General features: G+C 41.8%; 1 protein-coding gene across 2 annotated transcripts in view; it reads right to left on the reverse strand.

Moving 5' to 3' along the window:
- CADM2 (cell adhesion molecule 2) overlaps positions 1-26,626 on the reverse strand; it is a 1,086,729-nt gene that overhangs the window by 145,443 nt on the left and 914,660 nt on the right. For both annotated transcript variants that reach the window (XM_090059684.1, XM_090059675.1), the window contains exon 6: positions 5,020-5,110. In XM_090059684.1, coding sequence (XP_089915810.1) covers positions 5,020-5,110 — 91 coding nt within the window. The remainder of the gene's footprint in view (positions 1-5,019; positions 5,111-26,626) is intronic.

Here is a 26,626-nt window from a genome sequence, read left to right on the forward strand (position 1 = left end):
AGGAAAGAGTACTGGGGTCAAACGACCCCAGCAAGGTGTACATCTAGCCTCCTCTTAAAGACCCCCAGGGTAGGAGCCAGCACCACTTCTCTTGGAAGTTGGTTCCAGATCCTGGCCGCCCTGACCGTGAAGTAGCGCCTCCTGATATCTAGTCTAAATCTACCCTCTGCCAGCTTGTGACCATTATTCCTGGTCACTCCTGGCACTCCTTTGCACAACCCCACCAGAAAAATTCAAAATAAGCATTGACTTGGAGTAAAAAAAAAAAATGCTTACAACATTTTCAGGTACACTATTTTATCCTTAGAGTAACGGAATATTTCTGACATGGTCATGTTGGTGAGGGCAGAATTTGGCCCTTTGGAATAATACTAAAATACCTAGTGAAACACATTGGTGTAGATTGCTTAGGAATATATGTATATTTTTCCATATGTACAATGTATTATGACTTCTAGAATTCTCATACTTCAAATAAAATGCAAATTTAAAAAGTGATGCAACTTTTTCTTCTTCTAGGGGACTGCCTCCTTCCCCCCCCCCCGAAGTGAATGCTTTAGTGTCCTTTGGTCTTCCCGCCCTCCCTCCTTTCCTCCTTCAGAAGCACCGGACATTAGCCACAGCTGAAGGAGCTATGACTGAGGTGCCTTTGAGCTCCTTCTGGTGCTTAGAAGACAAAGTCCTTCTCAAGGTCAAACTGATCACCTGACTGGGGTCTGTTATAAATGTTTTCTCTAATATTGTGCCATTTTGACACACATGGTCCTCTCCTTAGAATTATCTGAGGATATATATTAATTGTTTACTTAACCCATTGTCTCTTCTGCTTTTTACCCATGCCATGTAAATACACTGATTTTGGTTTTGTTTTCATAAGGTGTTTTGCGACTGTGGTGCATGAAGGACCAAACTAGACAATTTTTTTGGACTCTTGGGATAAATGATGGCCTTCAGATGTGAGAGACTGGACTCAGTGGTCCAGGAAGACCCTCCCAGTCTTAGGTTTCTATTCTGAATTGCAGATTAGAATAAAAAATATAGGGTTACAGGTCTTAACTATTTTCGGAAGTGACCAGTATTTCAGCAAATGAAATATACATTTCTTACTGAGTTAAATTTACTATATGGTTTCTTCTTTAATAAGCCTCTGACAAACTACAGAGATGCTTTTCCATTCCTTCCCTGCCAAACAGTAGAAGTATTGAAATTAAATGCTCATACTATATATACACATACCATTTAAGACAGCAGATCCTAACCTTCTCTTTTAAATTGCAGTCTATTGCCCTGCCCATGCACAGACACATGCTTCTGCTGTACCATCCAAATGTTCCAGTCATGGTACCCAGAAAACAATCTAAATCCAAGCTTTGTTTTAATTTCTTTTATTTTTAAAATGAAGATCCATATTATGGCTTTAAGCTGCATAGAACAGTGATCAGCAACCTATGGCCCAGAGGCTGGATCTGCCCCGCAAAGCCATTAGATCCAGCTGTGGGACATAGAGGCTTGTTTGGCAGGGGAGGTGGAAGCTGACGGGCTTCACCCACACTACATTGCAGTTGGGTGGCTTCTTTAGGGCTGGCTGACTTCCATAGAGGTTTCATCTCTTTGGGGTATCTGACTCACAAATGTTGATCAGGGAGGCAGTGCATTAGGAGGGGTGTACCTAACCCCATCCTCACCTTCTCTTGTGCTACTTTGGCATGGTAGCTATCTCATCTCACTGCCCTTGCTTGAACACTGCTCCTGGCTCTGATAGCACTCATTACTCTAGGCAGCTGCACATGTGTTTGCAAGACCAACTCTATGACTGACACCATAAAGAGAGAGTATGCTTTTCTAACCACCACACAAGTTGGTGGCATACTGAGGAAGCTAAATATAGCATACAAATCCTGTAGTGGTTCTGTGTCTTTTTCTGTGCTTACACAGAGTTTAAGAGTTTATTTCTCCTTCCTGTACTTTTACTATTTAATTGCATACAAACCCTGGAACATCAATATACTCGGGCTCTACAGATTGCTCCTGTTCTCTTTCCCTCTTGAGCCTAAAGGTAGCCACAATAATGGGAGCTTTCAGCATGACACTACTGTTAACATACCAAGCAGCCACAAACTGCTCCCCAGTGCCTGGCTGTTTATCACTGGCTGCTGCATGTGAAATGGCTGACCTAATGAGGCAATACAGACTAGCTGATGTTGGCAGCTCCCTTGGTACGGACAATTAGAGGTGCAATTATTGGCACAAATTATTTGTGCCCCAGAGGCCGTTTGCATACTGGTGCCCTGTTTTGATGGCATAGACCTTTCCACAGCTATCTCATCAAACGGCTTGAAAATTTTAAATCTGGATCTGCCAAGGTCCACTTTGTGTCTTTTTTTTGACACTGCACCATGAATGTAAAGTCTACTCATACAAATATCCCAAGTTAGGACTCTTTTTTCTAAATGTAGCCCATACTACTTAATTATTATAATTTATACATTTTTTTCCTAGAACTGGCTTTTCACTGAAGTCTGCTGAAGGTTCTTGATGACACAGAAAAAAATTAAATGAAAAATCTTTTATATATAAAGATAAAACATGTCATTTTTCAGTTTTTGTTATTGCCATCATAAAATGTCATTTATAAATGACATAGTAATTGCAAAATCATGATCTGGAAGAAAATCTCCTGATAAACCAAGGGAATTATTTGCTTCCTTCAGTAGAACATTCTTATGTCTTTGGCATGTGAAAAAAAATGATTCATATACTCAACAAAGATTTCTGATGTACTGTCATACATTGAATTTCAAATCTCCTCAAGAATGAAGAGCATTGTCTTTTCCACGTCTTTTAAAATTCAAGGGCAGCTAATATCATTAAAAGAGCAGAAAAGCTATTTTGTACAAATGGGATAAAACAAAATAAAAATCTCTTTGTAAAGGAATTATGTGACGCAGGCACGCACTGAAGGTCAAAAGACATGACAACCTTCAACTTTTAGGTGCCTGGCCTAGGAATGGAATCCAGAACCCTGAGACTGGGAGCTTATACAGTCAAAGATAAAATGTAGGAACCTCAAAATTTGATTCAAAACAAACAGAAGGCTGAGCACACTGTCACCTAACCTCAGAATATTTTATGTGCAAGAGTTACGCAAATAGGAAATGCTCAGGAAAGGTGGCGATTTTTCATTTCACATTTCAGATACTTTACTCAGGGTTTCATGGAAGTCTCTGTCTGAATAGAGTAGATCTACAGCTTTGAACCCTCTATCCTGAGGGTAATCAGCTATGCTATGAGTAGGTGCTACTCTTCTCTTTTAAACTGCAGTCAGAGAAGTCAGAGTTGGATAAAATACAGCACTGGTCTCAGAAACCAAACCTGGAATGCAGGATTTTCTCCCCAGGTGAGTACCCTAACCACTTGGCTATATGCTCCTTCTTGTGCAGTCTTTCTGGTCCCATGAATTTGCATTCTTTTCTGCATGGTGATGCAGCTTAAACAGAGAGGGTTGGAAAGTGCTTCCAGACAGAATAATTGATAGCCTGGTGCTTGAAACACTCTCCAGAGAAGTAGCAACTACACCTGGGTGTTCAAACTCTTGAGCAAGTGCTCTTAACAACTATACCATTATCTAAAGGGGGGGGGCAATAACTTCCTTCTTTTAAAAGAAAGAAGTGGATGCTGTAACTGCACTTTGTGGGAGGTCTAATCATGAAGGTGTGTGTTATGTATGCTTCCCAAATACCTTCCAGATCAAGTCCTTCAGGGGAATAGACACAGGAACACCTAGGACAGAATCCTAGTTCACTGTATGTGCTCAAATGGCACTTAACAAGCTATACACCTGTCAATTTTAGCATTTAGACATAGCTTGCAATCCTTTTTCACATGGCTATGGGCTGTAAGCTGTACTTTGGCAAGGCAGGTATTTAGCCCTGTATGTGTGTACCCAAGCAAAAGTCCTAAAATTGAAGCTGGGCAAAAACCATAGGAAGGGGAGGTGCCCCTTGTGTTTCACCTCAGTAATAAACTAATGGCTACACCTAGGTAGTGTGAAAGCATGTTTCTTTGCCCCCATCTCACCTAGGGAAGGTGTGTATCTCTCCAATTTTCCAGCATGATGCTTTACTGGGCTATAGGTTAGATGTTAGCCAGTCCCCTCTTTTTTGCATGCATCTTACATATGAATATAATTAAAGTGTGTTTTCACCAATATTTCACTTAAGTGACTACTCTAATTCTGCATATTATTGTTCTGTATAATGTGAAATTAATCTCCTTGACAGTTTATGTTTTAAGCTCATAGATAGTTTATATTCAGGCATCTCATTTTAGGGCTGTTTCTTCTGTAAATTCAAAACACAATTCAATTGGGAATTTACTGTTTTAAATAGTTATTAAGCCTATGAGGTTTATCATAATTGGAAAGAAAGCATTTTAGGATTATTTTTCTCCAATAATGGATTCTATATAGATTCAATGCTTGCAAATTTGACATAAAATATTAATGCATATAGTTGACCATTTCCAAAGTGCAACTGAAATACTGTACCTATAATTTATTTCTTAAGGTATAATTTTTAATTGTGATAGAACTGAGTCCATTTGCATATATCATTACATTTCAAGTTTTCATGCACATGTTAGCCAAATGGGCATAAAGTTCAGTACATTTTCTGAGAGGCTTGTTGACATGAGAAGTTTTTCATGAGATGTTCTGCCTCAACTATCATCAGTTCAATGATGTAAACAGAGACTGATTAAGCCTGCACTCCTTTCAGGTTGAAATGACTTACTGAAAAAATCTCACAGCTGGAATTCTTCCCCAAAACTAAAATAGATGACAAAGTAAGAGACCAATCTTCCATAGACACTTAATGAAGACAGGCTTCAAGGGTTATTCTGTACCAGAGATCACTTCACACCCCAGGACAAGACAGAAACAGCAGATTTTTGCAGTCAGAGACTGCAATCACAGCAGAATAAAGAAAATAACAAAAACATATTGCTTGTTAAATCACTTACACTGGTTTTCCTTTGGATTCACAAGTCAAAGTTATACTTTGTCCTTCTTCAGGCCATGAATTGGAAGATATGATTTTAACAGAAGGTGTATCTAGAAAAAAAATAAGATCAATTTGTTGAGAGCACACCAAAATGCTTTATTATCAAAGTGTATGTTCTGTTCTATTTACAAAACATCACACCGGATTCAATTTACAGTTGAAGGTGCATTTATTTGAAGCCTTGAGCTCTTTTCAGTATCCTTAAAATGCCAATGAAATCACCCATGGAACTTGAATAGTAAATTTTAATATGCCTAGAAAACATACATATTGCAACAAAAAATAACCAGGTTTACTGTGTTGAACACAGATACACTGTATTAGTGATCCAAGTGCTGATATTTAAGCCTGGGATAAAAAATAAAGTATTATGGCAGAAAAGCAAGTAATTTAAAACAATGGCTTTTTCTCATATTTATAAATATTTATGACCACATCTATTAGAAGATTGAATGCATTAATGTAGATTTAAAAAACAGCACTTCAATTGTTGCAGGAGCTTCAAACCCATAATAAGAAATTTACAATTATGCAGTATGTTTACGAAATGTAATAATATAGCCCCTAAAACAGAATCTTGATTTTCAGAAAATTTAGTAAACCATCCTGTTTGAAACATCTTGTTAAATTACTGCATAAAAATCTATACATCTTTCTGAAAAAAAAAATCAAATGTTGTTCTGTATATTTAATAACATTCCCATTTATTGCAATGAGATATGTAACATAAAAATGGGCATTTGGACAGAATATGACATTTGATAAAGGACCTTTTAGTTTTTAAAACTTTAAACATATTTTAACATAATTAAAAGATTCCCAGCTAATTTAAAAGCAACAGAGAGAGAAAAAGAGAGAGAGAATACTTCTTTTCAGGATAAATTCTTTTTACATAGTAAGGAAAATTCTTTTTACACTGAGGAAAATTTTCAGACTTAATAAGCAAATACAATCTGTGTTATCTTTAATTTATTTTCCTGTTACAAGGTACATTTGCTAGTCATAAAAATGCTTATCCTCATACTAGAGTGTCCTCGGGCCCACTGCATGACTAGCAGTAAAATGACAATGTGAAACGTGACATCACATTTATGATGGTGACAACAAAATATGAAATACAGAACACTGCAAAATCAAATGCAAAATGTGCTGGAAGGATCGCACCTCTCAGTGCAAATAGCAAAAGGATGTAAATGTCATGTTTTCTTGCATACAAGATGTCCCTAAATAAAACAGAACCTTGCTTTTAGAAGGCAGAATATAGAAAAAAAGATTTTTTTCCAGAGTCACACTGACTGTGTGACAAAACAAGTTCTCTTGGGAAGACAGAGTATTCAGAAAGTGTAGTACCAGGAAGCTCCTGGGCCAAGACCCTTGCAAGGGCAGTAGCATAACCATTAGTTCTTAACTCTAGGTAGTTCTTTATATAAGTTCCTATAGAAAAAGTGCTATTGCCACATCACAAGCCTCATCATGTACTAGCAACACCTTGCTGCTTCAGGAATAAGCTACAGTCCTCAGCCAATAGCTCTGGCTGTGAGAAGGTTAATACAGTTCACTACCTTGGCAGCCATATTGATAGCTATGTGACATTCAGTGCATCTTGGCTTTTCTTTTTCAGGAAAGAAAACAACTTCCTACTAAAACTACACAACAATTTTTTGGGGGGAGGTGTTGATTTTGAGGAGGTACGTGCAAGTTATATGTGAAAAAATATGGTAGTCATATGCCTGAAACAATTTGTTTCTTTAAGACATCATTTTGTTGCAAATTTGATCTTGATTACTAATAAAGCATTTAAGCACTTATTTAGTTGTTAGCTCATGCTTAAGTAGTACTGATTTCAATGAGACTTAAGCACAAGCTTAAGTGCCCTGCTAAACTAGGTCCCTTAGGTACTTCTGTGACTTCAATGGTACTATGCAAATGCATAAGTATCACTCATCCAAATATGGATTAGGTCAGAGAGATAGATAAATATCAGAAAAGAATAAATAGGGAGACTGAAAGCATTGGAACAATTTGGATTTTATTTTTACAGCTCAAATAGTGTGGTACTAGCTTTATTTTTAAGTCACTTAATGTTTACAGGCCTGGCAGAAGAACTGGGTAATCAGAAGGAATTTGATGGATAGAGATGGAAACTAGTTTAATGGGACTAAAATGTCCTTCTGGGTGGAATCTTTGAGGCAGGAGTTGGAGAAAGAAATTACAGGAACATCCAGTTTGGTATCACTGTGTTAGAAATATTATTAAAAATGCATTATCAATAGCAGATTTAGAAAAAAAAAACACAGCTGCTACCCCTCCTTGTCTCCTTAATGGGAGAGGGAAGGGGGGGGTTGGAAATTGAAGGGAAAAACCACCAAAGGCCCTTTGTACTAAGGTATCACTCCCTCTCTGTCCTGCAAATTTACTATCTCTTTGTTACACTAAATCACACTTTCTTTCATGACCCCCACATTCCTAGGCTAAGATAAGAGCAAATGCCATTTTTGCCTTCAGGTTGAACCTTGAGTAACCTTGGGTCCCATCTACGCACGCGTGATAACCTAATGCATATTAAGCCTACCCGCCCCGCATACTTAAGTAGTTAATTATAATGCACATGGGACGTATGAAGCGACATGTTTACATATATGTTTGTATGAACCGGAAATGAGTTGTAAAAATTCCTCCTTCTGCACACGTGGTCAGGAGAGAGGGGATAAAAGCCTGCTAATGATTGTGCCCGGGGGCAGAGTGATTGATCTTTTGTCTCTCTCTCTGACCCTATTTGCAAATATATACCTTTTGTGTTGCTAATAAAGTGTGTCTGTAGCTGAAAGTTTTTTTCCACCTCCCGAGAAACGAACCACGATTTTTTAATTCAACAACTGGTTTTATAAGAAGTTGCTACAAATGACCCAAATAAAGAGGGTAGAGGGCTTTCACCTATATTATTTTGTCCTTGCATAGAGCAATACTCCTTCCATTGATCCCATTTTGATGCGATACCTAGTTTTGGGAGGTGGGGGCTTGTTCCCAATGCTACATGTACATCCAAACACAGCAGCTGACTAATAAAAATTATTAATGGAGGTAAAGTCAGTTACCTTTGAACATCATACTTCAAAGTTTTCAACATATATTTACTAGGGGTGTGAGAAGCAGGCCCAATTTGATTCAGGTTTGGATTAGGCCTGAATCAGGGACAGTGATTTGATTTGTTGATTTGGATCACGGTCTCTGGCCTAATCTGAATCTGAAGATTCAATGCTGATTTGGAGAATCAGTGATTTGGACACAGACACAGCTTTCAAAGTTTTTTCTACATGCCTTGAGGTAGAAGGCATAGCTCATGATCGCTGCGATGCTGGGGTGCATAGAGCATCCCACAGGAGTGCGAGGGAGCCCTCCACATGCTCAGCAGTTTACCTGGAAGTGGACTGGAAGTACTTCTAGTCCACTTCTGGGTCTTCCAGGGAGCATGTAGGGGGGCTCTCTGCTCCCCCCGAGGTTAGCAATTAGCTGCAGGGGGACCCCAGGTGCCTCCCTGACCCAGAAGTCACCAGTCACTGAGCTGGGAGTGGGGGGGGAGCCCTGTGTGCTCCCCAGTGGACCCGGAAGTGGACTAGAAATGCTTCTGAACCACTTCTGGGTCTGCTGCCAAGTGCACTGGGGAGCCCCTTATGCTTCTGTGGGACACTGCATGCACCCCAGCATTGCAGCACCCATGAGCCCCTGCTACTTAGAGGTATATAGAAAAAAACATTTAAAGCTGTCTCTATGTCTGAATCTCGGAATCTTTCCGAATCTCTCTGAATCAATTTGGAGGGTTCTGATTTGATTCGAAGAGATTAAAGGGTCCTCTGATTCAATTCAGATTTGGAGAGTTGGCCACCAAATAGGGCCAAATCTCTACTGAATTGAATCAGAGACCAAAGCTTTGCCCAGCCCTAATATTTACTGGATATATATTAATCATATATAAAATAAATTTGATAATGGAAGAATTCTAAGAAATTGCATGATTCTTCCAGTTTGCTTCAATACAGAATGCAGTTACTAGCTGAACGTGTGCTAAGGAAGACAATACTGATGACTGATGAAACATTAGCAACTCATACACACTGAAGAGAGAAAAACAGGCCAGTTGTCAATATGTCCTTCATCCCCTTTCTCTGGGTATTTTTGGTAGTGGGTTAATAAGGTTGTATGTAAATTTAAGATATATTATCCTCCTCAAAGACGGAAACGTCACTGCAGTTGAAAACCAGGGAAAATAGATAATATGAAGTTAAAGCACTCTTTTAAAGTTTGGCATGATTTTGTTCCTTGTGTAAGTACACTTGATCTCTGAAAACCAAGGAAGAAAGTTTAATCTTAGAAAACATTAATAAATATCTTTTTGCACACTTGGAACGGTTGTACTGTTTGAAATTTAGGCTCTAACAGGTATCAGTTATAAGCTTATAAAAGTCATACAGATTAATGTTGGAAAATTTAGCTAGCCATTTTCTTTAGTGTGGTATACAAATCTGAGAATTAAGTTCACAGAACTTGTAAAGCATTACATTTGAATTTCATTGCAGTTTGAACTGTGACAGATGTAAGTGTAAAGCCTTATGTTGATTGCATTCCCCCACTTCATCTTTTTCAGTAAAAGCACTGGGTTTAAATCTAGGTTTCAGGAAGCGAGGCATACAAGCCTATTTGATATAGGAAATCTATTTAGAACCAAACTATGACTTTTCAATATATCAGGAAACACAGTGCTTGCAGACTTAACCCCCGCACTCCCCAACAGTGCTTTTAATTAAACTCATTGTCTTCCCACACCAAGCCCCATGCATGCCCAGGAGAAGCAGAGCATTATTTCAACCTGGCTTGCTCAATGTCTGAAAAGATAGGGTGCTTTAGTGGGGCTTTTTTGGGTGTTTTTTATCTAATAGCTGAATCAGCTTTAGCTAAAAGTGCCAAAAAGCCCTGCCGAAGCACCCAATCTTTGCAGACACTGCAGAGCCGGGTTGAAGTAATGTGCTGCTTCTTTTAGTAAAGCATAGATTTTTTTTGCTTGTTTTTTTAAACGTCTGCATGCAGCCACATATTTTTTCTAATCCTGACTTTATCCTTCTGAAGGAAAAGAGAAAAAACAAAATCAGGACTCACGTCTCTTAATATCTCTAAAACTTTTTTGTTCCTTGATGACATCTGTGGAAAGATTACTGAAGGCATTGTTTACTATCTGTCATGGTAATACAATAAATAGGCTGATAATGATCAATGACATGAATCTTCTTATGTTAAGAATGGCCACAACATTAAACTGACATTCTTGTCCTTCAAGCATAGGTTATATACAGATGTTACATTTAGATTGACTAGGGTTAGCTTGTTCTAAATGCCCAGTTATGAAGGCATTCAGAGGCCTTAAATACTCCCCCGAATGGTTTACCTGATCTAAATTAGTGTACCTCAGGAACTCTTTCCTACATTTCCCTGACATAGGAACAAGTTAAACTGATCTTGTGATTGCCTGAATGCAATTATAGCACGGTGCCAGGGCTGGGAAGGCCCAGCTACTTGCCCTGCCACTCTTGGTACTTGCACATGTCGGTGGCGTGTTGCACAGTAATTCCAGCCTCTGTAGCAAATTTGGTGGCATAATGCACCTTAAATGACTTGTGGCACAGCAAACTAAAACTCCCAGAGCAAAGCACCGTGCTCTGCGTGGCTCAGGGGCCCTGCAGGAAGGTCATGCAGGCAGCCTGGCAGCAGCCCAGGAAGGCAGGCTCTGCCCAAGAAAAAAGAAAGCAGTGAGCCTGATCTTTTTTCTTCCCCACCTGGAGCCTGCCTCCATGCCTGAGCTACATGGGGGCATGGTGTTTCCCTCTGCAGCTACAGTGCCTCCTGGGACCACCTGAGGTGGGTATCTGCAAGTGAGTGTCACCGGGGCGGGGGGCAGGGCATCGCTGTCATGGAGGGAAGCACCAGCCCCCATCACCTCCCTGCAACCCAGGGACTACTTCACCCACCAGCAGCTTGCCCTCCCCTCGCTGCTACCAGAGGAGCAGGTAAATTCAGGTGTGTGCATGACACAAGGGTTTAAAGGGCCCTAAACTGAGGCCCTGTTTTTAAAAACCCATTGTTTCAATTTAGGGCTCCCATTTCATCTACACACACCCTAACATACTGTAGAAAATACCTTAAAATGCCTTACTGTTTTGCCTTCTAATTGATTTATACAATATTCATGTAGTTCCTTTATGATACTATTTATTAAATTAGAAAGTACTGACTTTTACTGAGGCATATAGAAAAGTATATAATTTTCATTTATTAATAACAGTCCCTGAGATAAATTGTCATAGTTTCAATTCTATTCTTGGTGCTTTATCATCAGTGTTACTCCTTCCCTTCATTACTGAGGTGTCCTGGTTTGGTCTTCAGAATTAAGATGAGCACATATAATATGAAGATATTTTAAGACCCATTGTTCACTTGTACATTTTCACCAATATTTAAAATACAAAGTATAAGAACAATCTTATTAAAATCAGCTCTAGAAGGTTGGATTAAAAAAAATACAAAACAATGGATTAACTAGTAGCATTTTATTCTGGGAAATAAAATGCTATTAGTTATAAAATACTACCTTCTGTTGGAACTGACTAGCAAGTATACATATTCTGTTTGATCACAATGGGCTTAATTCTGGACCACACACAAAAATTAATCCCAGTTACTTGAACATCACATAATCCTCAGTTAAACAAAAGCAAAACAGTAGCTGCAATAACAAAACTATTTATTTTCCTTGGTCCAGAAGCTTGGTTCAAACTTGCTCCCCAGTTACTATATAAATGTGGGTGAATCTAAACTCTTTCTCCTTTCACAAAACCACATGGAAAAAGATTAGTTTAAAATATTTTAGCAGTGGTTCAAATCCAAAGTTGATCCACCTCTGAAGCCAAGTGAGGATGTGGTCCAGTAATTCCCTAGTGACAAAAGAGTGTAACTAAGAGCCTTGAAGATCAACATTTTTTTATCAGCGAAACAGTTATAGGCAATGGAGGTTTAAGCTCTTCCATAGTACCTGGCAATACACATTAACCTTTAGAGACAGCCTCTCTCTGATTTACAGAGACCATCTTTAGGGGGCAAGAAAGTGCTCTGAAAAGATTAGCATCAGAAGAATACACAGATTTGCCGCTTATACTAGCTCAATAGCAGCTTCAAATGATAAACTTTGTTTTGCTTTTCACAGTTTCCTTACTGTTTGAGAATAACAAAGCAGAAATCGTCACTGAAAAATTCTATTTCATCAGTCATTCTCTGAGCTGGACACAACTCACTGCACTAGAACAGAGATGCTATTTCCAAGCCATGGGAAGATTTATATAATTTTAATCAGGCTAATTTTTTTGTAATTTTACCTGTATTAGAATGGTAAATAATATTACATTTGTTCAGCCACATATAAAATCAGTGAACACTAGTGGAAAAAAAACATTTCAATTTATACTAGTAATGAATGCTATCTGATTTATGAAGAAGTTAGATAATTTAGCACAGGATCTTTCTTGTGCTCAACCATAAGTTAGTGGTGACTTTTATTTCTTAGGGAACCACTGGTAATTAACTTCGTGTTTTTATTTAGAAATAGTTATCAAAAGGACACTGCCACTTTCCAGGGGTTTATGAGCACAAATATATCATTTCCTAAATGTTTCTCTTCTTACTTAGATTTATTCTTAGTTATTTGTATAAGGAACACTTAATGATTATTTGTAATAAAATCCAACAATGAGATTGGAACCTCAGTGTGCTTGATGCTATAAAGACATAACATTAAAGAAAGTCCAGAAGGATGCATTGACATGAGACACTAAATGCCCAGTAGACTAATTCTATTGCGGATTAGTGCATCACAGCAAAGGCTGTGCTAACAGGCACAGTAGAATTAATTTACTGCAGATTAGTGTCACCTAAAAGGCATGCATCGGTGCTACTGCACAGCAGCACCAATTACTGCATATTGAGTTAGCACCTGTTATTACAGGTACTAAATGTGCATTAACTATGCCACATTAATGAATATGTAGATGTGCCCAAAGAGATTATAAAATAGAGCTCTGATCCTGCACAGGGATGGGTGGATGAGAAGAGGATGGCATTCAACACAGACACGTGCAAAGTGATGCACCGGGGGAGGAACAACCGGCACCATACCTACAGGTTGGGGAACTCCCCTCTTGTCAGCACGGAGGCTGAAAAGGATCTCGGAGTCATAATTGACTCCAAGATGAACACAGGCCGGCTGTGTGGGGAGGCAGTCAGGAAGGCCAACTGCACCTTGTCATGCATCCACAGATGCATCTCGAACAGGTCCAAAGAGGTGATCCTCCCCCTCTATGCAGCACTGGTCAGGCCACAGTTGAAGTACTGCATCCAGTTCTGGGCGCCACACTTCAAGAGGGATGTGGACAGCATGGAGAGGGTCCAGAGGAGGGCCACTCGCATGATCAGGGGACAGCAGGGCAGGTCCTATGAGGAGAGGCTACGGGACCTGAACCTGTTCAGTCTCCAAAAGAGAAGGCTGTGGGGAGATCTAGTGGCCTGTTACAAACTAGTCAGGAGGGATCAGCAGGCATTGGGGGAGTCCCTGTTCCCCTGAGCACTGCCAGGAGTGACCAGGAATAATGGTCACAAGCTGGCAGAGGGTAGATTTAGGTTAGATATCAGGAGACGCTACTTCACAGTCAGGGTGGCTAGGATCTGGAACCAACTTCCAAGAGAAGTGATACAGGCTCCTACCCTGGGGGTCTTTAAGAGGAGGTTAGATGAACACCTTGCTGGGGTCGTTTGACCCCAGTACTCTTTCCTGCCATGGCAGAGGGTCGGACTAGATGATCTACTCAGGTCCCTTCTGACCCTAGAAACTATGAAACTATGAAAAATTTGCATTAGAGCTTAACTTTGTGCATAACAAGTAATCCCATTTAAATCAGTGGAACTGGTCCCAATGAATAAGTAAAATTAAACGCGTTTTTAAGTCGCTGTAGGGTAAGAGGGTAAACACAACGTAGAAACCAAAATAATATACTCAGTAACATAAAGCAGGTAACTAGAAGTAGAATAGAAGTAAAATAGAAGTCTCATAGGGCATGTCTAGATAAGCCCGCATGTGCCTCTTGCAGCGTCTCAAGCCCCTTTGAGACACTGCAAAAGGCACATGAAGAAATGAGAAAATGTGATCTCTGGATATCCAAGGGTCAAAAAACCCTGCAGATAAAAAAAAGCGGGTCAGGGAGTGGTCCTGGGCTCTCCCAGGAGGCCCTGGAATCCCCTGGGGTTATTAGAGGCTTTTTTTTTCTTAAGTGCCAGAGGCTGGGGGGGGGGGGGCAGCCATTGGGGGTTCTGCAGGAGTCGGTGGGGGATGGGGCCAGATGGGGCAGCAATCCAAGGGATTTGGGGAGCAAGCAGGGGTGGGGCACATGGGCCTTGTGGGGGGGGGAGTTCCTGTTGGAATGCCATGGCTGCTGTTGGAGGGCTGGAGCCCCTGAGGGAGAGCTGTAGATCCTGTGGGGTATTGTAACCCCTGAGGGGGGCCGTAGCCCCTGTTGGGAGGCCATGGCTCTCAAAGGGAGGCTGTAGCCCCTGAGGGAGCGCTGTAGCCCCTGTTGGAGGACAGTAAAACAAATATTCATGTATTCATGAAACATGTATTTAGAATTCATTTTATTATTATGGTAGAGACACTGGTAGTCTTCCAAATTGCTTTAACACTTTAGATACACCAATAAAACATTGCCCAACTGATCGCATGTTCTCTCTCTATCTCATGCTCTTTTGTTTTAATTGTGGAGGAACGTGGATTTTGAGGTATTTTACAGAGTAACTCTGGGATTTTTTTATCAGGCATTTTTCAGTTTTCAAATAGGGAACCCCAGAATTCCTGCTGGGGGGGCCAGTGGCAGGACCCTGCCTGCTCAGAGCTGGCACCTTGGACCCAGCTGTGGCTGACTTCTTGGCCAACTGGGGCCAGGAGGACATGCTTTGACAGTTCAAAGAAGGCCACCACACTGGGAACATTTTCCGGGTGATAGCCACCCAGGTGGCTTGGCAGGGGCACACGTGGCAGTAGTGCCACACAAAGGCCAATTCTGCAGCCACAGCTTGCTAGCAGATGCCTCAGAGAGTCAGATGACTCATCCAGGTCTGGCAGGTGCACAGCAGGTCACAGCCAGGCAGCAGCCCTCACTGCCAGACTGCTGAAGTTTGTAGAGGGTGCAGGGAATTCTCAAGGCTGCTTCAGCAGTCCAGCTGGCACAAAGGGTAGTGTCCCCAGGTATTAATTGACTGGGCCCCAGAAGCTCCTGAGACTGAGTAGTCCTGATCTACTTGACAGGGCAGCTTTTTGTACTGATGGAGCCAGGACAAGGCAGGTTTTATACTGCTGGGGCCAGCCCCAGGCAGTAGCTCCCTCTGGCGGCAGATCTGGGAGGAGCCAGGCAGGGCTATTTTGCCCCAAGTAGTACAATTTGCTCCACAACAAAGTGCATGTCCGAGCATGTGCGCTGAAGCAAAAAGCCCCAGCTCAAATTTGCACCGCTTCTATTTGAGCTGCTGCAAGTGCATGTGCTTGCATGTGTGGATGCACCTTTAATGGCTAGTCTAGAGGTCTATCACCATGTTTAAATTGCTCTCGTACATAGTAGGGCCACTTTGAGTTTTACTGCTTCTGGAAAGAAATCTGGAATAATCTGGGTATAATGTGTTTCAGGTACACTTTATATATCTACATCTTTATTGTAACTCACTTCTAGAGTACCCTTGGTCCATCTGGGATAGAATACACTTGCTTCCCATTCCCTTCCCCACTACCAAGTTATTTTGTAGGTCTAGCAAGTTCCGGGTTAACTGTGTTCTTTGTTCTGATGGCAAGACTCAGCCCTTTAGTCAAGGGGATCATATACAACAAAATTGATTAACCGGGATAAAATATTTAATAATCCCTTCCTCAAGTAATCATATGCCATCTAATGCAATCAGAGTCCCACAACAGAACATAAATGTACATGGCGTAAAATTGTAGTTTTTACATACAAGAGTCAGCCATTCTATGTTGGAGTTCTTTAGAAAAGACAAAAGGAAAATTAAACTGAAGTACCATTTTAGGCAAATTTTGGAGTCCTAACACTCTCTTGGAACTATGGTGTTGGTTTTGATTTCACATCTCTTTGAGTCAATGTGAGAGTCCTTCCATTCTGAAACTTTTTACTTAGCGGTACTTGTTGACAGTGTCTTATACAAAGGTAGGAAAATGAATCCCTGGAAGCAGGCTGTTCCTTTGGTGGCTTGAATTTAGACTTTCTTTGGACTATATGAGACTGGGCAGAAAAGGTTTCTGTGGTTGCTTTAAAGCTTACAGAGTAATATTATGCAAGAGTTGGGGATCAAGCCCATAGCTGCTGTTTTGTATGCTAAATAGTAATCTAACGATAATTTTAACTCAGCCTTCTAAGGATCTCCTAATAGGGTTCCACTCCCAATCAGGTTTTTGTAAAAAAAAGCTGTGCAGAAATGCTAGCAGCTCTCAAACTGTCCTGGTAGAGATGTTCCTCTAGTACAAATGAATGAGTATTCACTGGAGCAGGATGGTGAATTTTGTTTTTCCACCTTCCAAGTGAATGATGTAATCATTGGACCTTAGAAACAGGTTCTCTCTCTCCTTCCACCTGTCTCAATCTTTCCTGTTGTTGTTGCTCCTCTTTACAAAAATTAGAACTCATTGGGTTAAGAAGATCACGACTGATTGTACTCCAAAGGTCAGGGCACATGTGTGGGATGTGAGAAACTGAGTTGTTGCCAGAATGAATATTTAATGATATTTATAAAAAAGGGAACAGCTACAAAGGAAAAGATGGATATACACCCCCCTGCTCAATGGCCCTATGGTTAGATTACCTACCTAAGATATGGGACACAAAAATTCAAGTCACTTGGTCTGAATTAGGCAGTGCACGGGTTTGAACTTTGGTGTGTTCCATGACAGGTGTGTGCTCTAATATTCAGCCCCAAGTCTCATGCTCTATCCTTTAACAAACCTAAGTATCAGATTTTGATTTTACTGAAATGTTTTTATATCTCTTTTTACATCTGAAATATTTGAGAGTATGTTGTATCCTCTTTACTTACCAAGTAAGATTTTCTGTATTTAACAGCTATAAGCAACTTGAAAATTTGCTAAAGATGACTGCAATGCCACTAATCAGATATTAGATATTTTATCAACTTAAAGCCCAAGTTCTATCATAGGCAACCATAGATTTGTTGGTGTACATGCAGGAGGTCCATATGATAGTCACACCAACATCTTCAGTACATACACCTACACAAGAGTATAGAGGAGTGGAAGCTTCCCTAGACCTACAAACCCCTCTTTGTCCAAAGGCCAGACTGAGTCCAGACATTCACTGCCTTGGTGGTTGTAGCTTCAGCCAGAGAGCAACAGATCAGAGCTGCTGCTGCTGGCCTAATGCCTCAGCAGATCTATCAGCATAATGTCATTTACTCCAGCCAAGGAGTACCCACAAGGCAGTGGTGGCTAGGGTTCTGAGGCATCATATACTTGTCTTATTCTGAAGATTGCAACATTGTGGTATTTTATAGAAGCTACCCTGCCATGTGTAGCCCTATCTCATTGCCACCAAGCCCTCAAGTTGGATGCAGTTTACAGTCATACTTAGGACCCTCAAGTTCTTTAACCTATAAGCCATAAGCTCTCCTCCAAATATGACTGGTCAAAGATATCTATTTATATCTTACCTGGTTTCAACAAATACACCTAGTAAAAGTTTTTATGCCTTTTCTAAACTGGTTTTGCTCAAACCCTTATGTTAATTTTGATAGAAATAAGCAAATAAATGGTTTACTTATGCTAATTGCTCCTTGATACAAAAAGCCTCTTTTGAATATCAAGAGAGTCATCTCTTTAGTATCACACTAAATTCAAAGGAAGGCTGAAATTCTAAACAATCCTACCATAAATGAAAAGCATTCTGTGACTAGGGTTCACTCAGCTTAAACACAAGTATTACAAAAGTATTAGGCAATGGATAAAAAATGACTCTCTTCTGTAGGTTGATGTCACAGCTAAAAGGAGATCACCAGGCTCCTATCTCCTAGTCCAGTATCTTAGGCAGTGGACAACACTGCCACTTTAAGATATTGATGGACCTAGGTATGAAGACTTATTGCCTAGGGACAGACACTACACATAAACCAGTTTAACTGATTGGAAACCAGTTTAAACCTGTAGCAGAACAGATGTTAAGAGCACATAAACCAGTTTGAAAATGGCTGAAACCAGTCTGAGATAAACCTGGCTGAATGTAGTATTAGACTTAACTGATTTGGATCAAACCAGTTTATGCAATGTCTGAACCAGACCCCTTGCTGGTTTAAGATAAACCAGACTCCCCCAGCATCCTGGCATGCTCTCTGGGCTGGGTGGGAGTCTCTGCTTCATGGCAGGGCTGGACCCTCCCCTCTGCTCCCTGGCTGTAACTCTCGCAGGGACTGCAGGCTGCTCACTCCCCTCCCCCTCACCACTCCCTGCTAAGCAGGAATTCCCCCCTCCCCTTTGCCTTGTGGAGAGGTGTCTGTGTATTAGCTAGCAGAATACATGCTGGCTCTGGTCCATGCTGTGACAAAGGCAGAATCAACAGGTAGCTGGTAATGTCCCTCTGTTGTTTTCCTAATGGGATGATAAACACTGTTATCAATTCCCTGCTGAGCTAATCAGAGTGCCCTACCAGGACCTGGCCATGCTTCTCCTCAGGTCAGTGCTGTACAAGGGAAGGGAAGGCTGCTCTAGCACCCTCTGACTTCTGGTTTGAGCCATTGTAGGCATGCACCTGCATTTCTGGGATATCTGTGCACTTACAAAGTGATTTAGCCTAGCCAGCCTACAAAGACTGAATCAATTTTTGAATGTCTATCCCTAGCCCTTATATTTCAGGGGACTTTCAATAAAATATGAAGTTTGATGACACAAAATTGAGAGAGAAAAAATACTTCTTTCTGTTTATGATTCCTTGAGGCCTTAAATAGGAAAACCCATTAGTAGCTAGCTTCTTTTATTAAGGATGCACATCAATGTGTTATCTACTGCCTATGTCCAGAAGATTTTTTCATGTGGGGCTTTTCTGAGTTTGTTATATTTTTTAAGGAGGAATTTTATGTACATGGAAAATAAGAAAAAATAGCCAGTACATAGCAGATATGTAAGAATGAAAGTTGTTGCAAACTGAAAACTAACTGGAAACTAACCTGAGTTTTCAGTGAGAGAAGAAATCATAGAAGCAAACACAAACCAAACTTCTAATATGTGGCTATTGCCATTAAAAGTCTGGTGCACTTAATCACAGTATAAGATGACAGTATACATAAAATCTCTGAGACTGATCTCTTCTACTAAGAGAAGACCTGCATTTTTTCAAGCCAGAGCACACAAAATCTTTCTCTTTTCACACCTCATATAATTTACTATCTAGTAAAATAATTTAACCCCTGGTTGGCATACTTCAATTTTGAATGCGTTTGTTATGTTTCTGAGTCTGTGCCAACAATGTATGTTATCTTGAAGATGTCTCCATCTGTGATAAGAGTTTGAATTCAACTTGAACAGGCCTCTAATCCTTGCTGGACTCAATATTTGTGTGTAAATTCCATTAAAACTAATGGGAATTACACAAACACAGAGGGAAGAACAAGTCAAATATTGAATGTATTGAAATCTGAGGAACGCATAGCAAATAAGGATTGGGTACTAAAGGAAACCCCCTTGGAATACATTGTCTTTTTATTGTCTTCAACTTAAGTTTTTCAATATCACTTCTGGTATGATATATTTGAAGTGATGGTTCCATTTACCTTTTGTTGGTTCCATTTACCTTTTGTAACTGGTGTAGCTCTTTTCTCCTTTATGTAATGATTCATACTGCTTAATGGTATCACCATAAAAGTAAACTGAATAACTTGAGTAACAAAAAAAAATAAATTTGCAGCTGACTCCAGGTAAGCTGACACTTGCACTTCTGCAGTAGGATGTAAATCAGGCTCCAGATGGAAGAAAAGGTCTACTCACACAGATCTAATAGCAAGATTAGAATTGTTAATTTTACCCAATTTAAGGATGTCTGCAATTGCAGCTCCAGGACTAAATTAAAATAGCCCTAGGTTCAAAGCACAGCACACCATGGCCGTATCTAGATGAGTGAGCACCTGTCGCGGCATCTCAAAGCAGTTTGAGATGCGACAGGAGGTACACTAGGAACAAAAAAATATTCCCTGCACTACATATTTTCTATGTAGACTGTAAGTTCCATACTGGGAAAACCTGGTGTCAAAAAAAGCCAACAAAAACCCCATGCTGGATAAAAGCATTGCAGGATGAATCAAGCAACTGAAGGGTGGGTCCTCCAAAGAGACACTCTAGCACTCAGACAGAGAGTCACTATGCCTGCCCCATGTCTCTGCTGCTAGAAAAGGCTGCCTCAGTGTGCTGGAGCATATAAAAGTGGGCAAGGCTGGTAGCAGTGGCCTGGACCCAGGCTCTGTCCCAGTAAGCAGATATGTGGAAGCAGGGGGAACTGTGTGTGTGTGTGTGTGGTGGGGGGGGATTGTGTTAGAGGTATGTACACATGGCACTTAGAAGATGCTTCCCCCAGTGGCAGCAGCCAGCAACAGGCCTTTGAGGCATTTGTGGCCCACTGCTGGCAGAGCCCTGCAGTGGAATGTGGCACTGCCTAAGACCCAGCAGCTACACATGGTACAAAGAGCTGGCCCAGCCCACTGGCATGGTCCTTTGGACAGGACAGGGCTGGCTCCTGCCCTGACCCAGAGCTCCTGGCACTGCATGCAGGAGCCACGCACCATTGGTTTGGCCTAGCTTCTGCTTCCGTGGCCCACATGCCATTGGGCTGGGCCAGCTCCTTCTTCTATGTCCCTTGTGTGCCATTTAATTGGGCTGGCTCCTCCCTCCATGCACCCTGCCCCACCCAATGGCACATAGGCAGAAGGAGGCAGAAGCTGGCCTGGCCCGATGGCATGCAGGCCATGAGGAGGCAGGAGCCAGCCCAGCCCAATGGTGCACAGCTCCTGTGTGCAGTTCCAGGAGCCCCGAATAATGGCAGAAGGTAGTCGTCTCCTGTCTGAAGGCACACTTCAGCAAGCTGGGCCAGCTCTGTGCACCATGTGTAGCCCCAAGGTTTCAGACAGTGTACCGCCACGGGGCTCTGCCAGCAGTGGACCATAAGTGCTCCAAGGGCCCACTGCTGGCTGCTGCTGCATACCATGGGTGGTAGGGGGTGGATGGGTGAGGGGTGTCCCCCCACAACCCTCTTCACCAATGCCCCCACAACCTCCACACCCCCACACACCTCACACCCACAAACCTCCTTACAATCCACACACAAACCTCACACCCCCACCCACAATCCTACCACCCATGAACTCCCCCACCCACAGACCCCACACCCACAAATCCCCTGACAATCCACCCACAAACCCCCCACACCTACCTCCGCAAAAATCCCATAAACCCCACACCCATCCACAACCCCCCAAAACACACCCACAAACCCTAATACCCTCTCACTCTCCTTTCCCCCCAAACCCCCCAAATCTCACACCCTGTATGCCCAGCCACGAGAGGAGACAAGACCTGCTGGTGGGAGCTACAGATCCATGGGGCAACTGTCATACTGTAGCTCTGTCCCATACCCACACCACTGCTGAGACTGGCCCTGACCTGGGGAGGCTCCTGGTCCCTTCCAAACATCAGCTGCACAGATGACAAAGTGGGGGCAACAGAAGACATGACAGCAGTGTCACATGAAAGCAAATTGTGCAGCCACAGCTACTGGCATCTGACCCAGAGGTGCAGGAAGTTCTGCTGCAGTGCCATACCACAGCCCAGGCAGCTGTGAGGTCCCCAGCTGGATCTGGCAAGTGTGCAGACATGGGGCCGCAGGTTCAAGGGGGTGGATGCCATCAAAGGTGGCAGCAGGTCACAGCCAGGCAGCAGCCCCCACTGTCAGACTGGTACAGTAGGTAAAAGGTGCGGGGGCAACTCTAGGTCAAAGCTGCTACAGGACCTAGTATCCCCAGATACCAACTGCCTGGGCCTCAGAAGCTCCTGAAAGCAACTAGCTCTGAGTTGCTTGCTAGGGCAGTTTTTTATACTGATGGGGCCAGCACCTGTGCTGGCCCCAGCCTCTAGTTGCCCCGGTTGAATATCCAGGAGAAGCTGGGCAGGGTCAGTTTACCCCAAATAGCACAATTTGCCCCACACTAAAATATATGTTCAGGCACATGTGCTGAAGCACAACTCTTGGGCAAAAATTTGTGCTGCTGCATGCATGAGTGATGTGTGCCCCTGGTGGATGGGAGGGAATGGTGATGGCCTGCAGGAGGTGGCATGGTGGTGGTGGCAGTGGGGGCATGGTGGCAGCAAGCAGCTGCAGTGACATTGGCAGTGAAAACAGCCTGAGCAGGGACCACCCACAGGCAGCTGTGGCAGTGTAGGAGGTGAGGAGAGGGTGGCAAGCAGTGGGCAATGAGTGGGGACCGCCTGCAGCTGCTGTTCATGCTGTCAGCGATGGCAAGCAGGGACTACCGACAGCCCCGGGAGCTGTGTTGGTGATGGGGGGGTGGGCACGGCCGCCCACAGAAGCCAGTGGTGGCTTCAGCAGCAGCCAATATCGGGGGGGCATGTGTCCCCCAGTGCTCCCCCTATGCTTCACCTATGGCTGCAAGCACACATGCCTGCATGTGTGGACACACCCCATGGCAGTGTCCAGACAAGTGCGGCTGTGCAGTATGTGGCACCACAGATACATCTGGAGTGCCACATACCGCGCATTCCATTGTTGCTGCAAGGGATTGATACAGAAGGTTTTTTTGACCCTGGAATATCCATGGTGAGTTGAGTAAAAAAAGTGGAATGGAGGACTGCCTGAAGCCAGAGCCTAGCTGGCTAAAGCTGCATTCTACTCCTAGCCAAGCTCCGCATGGCAAGATCACCACCGCTGCAGCCCTGGGAGGCCCCCAGAACCTCAGGTGAACCTCTGCTAGTTGTCCCCAGGGAACCAAACATCCATGCATGTCTGGAAATGATTCATGTAGTCCTTGTAGTGACCATTCTTCTACACAAACAGGCATATGTTGTAGAATCTCCATTGCTGGAAATTTTTCAACAGTTACCGGGGGGGATTTACCATAAAACAAGCTGTGTGGTGGGATGGGGCACCCAGTGACAGGGGGCCCCACTGCCGCCACCACAGAGCCTCCTGAATTTTGTTTGTGGCCTTCCCTCCCACCAGCAGGTTGTGACCTTCTTCAGCAGTTCCAGGCAGAAATTCTGGCCACCACGCCTCCCCCATGGCCAGTGTGCGATGCTAATTCCCCTGCAGATGTGCTGTGGTGCGGGAGGTGGGGCCCCGCCCCCTGCTTGGAGCACAGGGTCCAACTAACCATAAATCCGCTACTGATGGTTACTTAGAAAGACACTTGACTGGGATGATTTTAGTCAGGAATAATCAATCCTGCTTTGAGTTCAGAAGGTCCTTTCTAGCCCTACTTTCTATGATCCTATGATCTTTTGATCATTTGAAGAGGAATTCATGGGGGTTTCCTTCCGTTGCCACATGGAATGTGGTATTGGGATACCTTCTTTTCCCGGGAGTCCCACTCTATTGTAAGGTGTTTGGGGCTTCCTGGTCCCTAGCTGAATGTGTTTGCTGGATCTACTGAATCACCTCCTTTTGCCACACCCTGTTGCAGCAGTGTTAACCAGGGACATGAAATCTGTACATCTTGGTAATAATACCCCATAGGAATGAATGGAACAAACTCCACTCAATTAGAATAATTACTTTCAGGCTTTTTGCTGATTCAGGCAGATGGCACTGCACCAGTTGCATGTTCAAGTTTTTCTTTTTAACCCTGAGGGACAGAACCTTATTTTTTTTTAAATGAAAATGGATTGGCATTATTATGTGAATCCAAGATGTTGGAGCCTATATATGGCCCTATAATGCCCATGTCTTGATCTGGTTCTGTTCAGCAAAATATCTATTTCATTTATATTCTTTTTTTTTGTTCAGTATAACAATAGTTGCTCTCTTTCTATCAAAGTATAAATTAGGATGATATAATCGACAACATTATTTTCCTTTTTCAAGCTTATGTGTATTATGAACTACAAAATCTATGTCTTCATTTGATAGCTTTATTTTAAACATTTATATAAAACATTGTGATTATTGAAAAGCTTTAATACGTTTCCATTTTTTTAATGTGTCAGTGAATAAGAACAACATTGTTAAAAGGTTGTAAAAAAGGCTAATATTTCAACAATGAAAGATTATTGCTACCTGGCAATAAATAGCTAAGATTATATAACTTTTTTTTAAAGTACTTCTTTGGATGCTGGTTGGTTTATTTTCTACATGATTTTTGCCTACATTCTCAATAAATCTAATTTGTGAAATCTATTTATCTTAATCTGCTCCTTTGTTCAAGGTGGTGATCTCTGTTTTTCAGTCGGATTCTTCCCAGGTATTTCCAAGTAGGAAGATAAAATAAGCAAATATCTTTGAACATGATGATGCATCTATTTTATTGATTAATTAGAATCATAGTAAGCCTAGGATAATCTTAAAAGATCTTTTTCAGAGACCAAACCTAGATTACCATCTTCATCTCTTGATGGCCTCTCTTGTATAAGGCAATTCATAAAACTCTATACAAACTCTGCCATTTCATACAGTCTTAGGCATATTTTTGAAAAATTACTTTGAGAAGAAAGGATTTGTCAAGTAAACTTCAAGGACAAACTACTCTGTGTACAAATAAAACTGGATATTCCAATCAAAATTTGGAGAGAGGGAGGGTACTCTGGTCAGCTTTGTGAAAGTATTCACCATTTTTAATAGCATTTACACGTACCAGTTGTCTGTATATTACAGCTGTGAATCAACAATCCCCTAAATTGAGCTTCTTTTGTAAATGACAAGTAGTTTTCCTTCTGCCTGTGCCCTATTGCATTGAATTGGCACTTGCAAAGCAATTTTGCATTGGTAAACTTCTTCAAAATTACCCTGGGAGATACAATAAGTCTGATGCCCTTAGAATATATTGAATGACTCACTGCTTTAGTAGAAGAGATAAAAAGTCAGTATTTTGTTCCTAAGAATTACTGGTATTTTATCATTAATTTCTGTAAGGGAGGCAATCTAGATCAAATATCTGTATTATGGCAATATCATTTCACTTTAGTATAGTTTTTCATACACTAGGGAGAAAGATGACTTTTAAAATTAATCTTAATAGCAAATTTTAAAAGAATATTTTGATTAAAAATGAATACTTAACAGCGTTTTTAAACTTTTTGCACCTCTCTTTTACTTCTAAGATTATTTTAAGTAGTTATCTAGGATCAGAAGCAATATGCAGCTCCTTCTTGTCAAGAATTGTTAGGCAACAATGTAATCTTTATATCACATTTTAGTTATTTCAAAACAGTGCAAAAGAAAATAAAAGTGTGTTTATCACCTCCCACCCGCAAAACAGTGTTGATTTCAAGACAGGTTGTCATGGCAGTGAGATCCCAGGGTACCTACCCAAAGTTATGGTTACATATTTGACATATAAACACCTCTCTAAGGAGAGGCTTATTGAATTTTACCAGGAGAGAGGTCTAACCTTCGGGAAGGCCAAGAAAGCCCAGCTAATCACACTTCTGGTACAGAGCAATCAAGCTCAGAATCCTGAACTGGCTCCAGAGCCAATAACGGGACTGCTGCCCAATTTACCAGTACACAAGGGCAATGTTAGTGATGGTCATCACAGCACCTGGAATGGCAGATGCGAGTCACCTTAACCTTCTCGACTGACACTGGCCTGGAGCAACAGCAGTTGATCTTGGAAAAAACCAAGTCAGATGGAGGAACTTCGGCTCAATATGGAGTACATGAAATCATCAGTGCCAGGGAAAATTTGAGCTGAGGCTAAGGACTTCCTGGACTTACCATATGGGCCCAAAGCAGTCTGCGGATTTTGGGATATCAGTGGCATTCTGAGTTACCCTAACCAGCTGGAATTTAGGGATTTACCTGGCCTTAATGGAAGTAATGAGACAAAGGGTGAAGCAGGGAAAGCCATTTTTCTGCCTAACCCTCCATTCTTTATATTATAATTCCTTGAAAACTAATGAGCTAATCATAGGGACACCTGTTTTACTGCCCGTGTGTTAAATGCTCTGTACCATGCCAAGCCATCAAACATTAGACCTTTTTACTCATCTAGACAAATGCATACCATTGTGTTAGAGAGTGCGCCTTTTCAGGGAATCCTTTACTTTAGCCTTCTGGTCATTTCAGAAATTTCTGAGCTAAATTTATGCTCAGACAGATTTGTAATAACATATGATAGATTAGGTAATTAGTGGTTTAGACCTGAAAGACCATACTTCCTTTCTGCCCCACCTCTTCCCATTTTCTTCCATATCTCTG

Source organism: Crocodylus siamensis, chromosome 1 (genome assembly GCF_052110815.1).
Source record: "Crocodylus siamensis isolate JL-2025a chromosome 1, ASM5211081v1, whole genome shotgun sequence".
NCBI lineage: Eukaryota > Metazoa > Chordata > Crocodylia > Crocodylidae > Crocodylus > Crocodylus siamensis.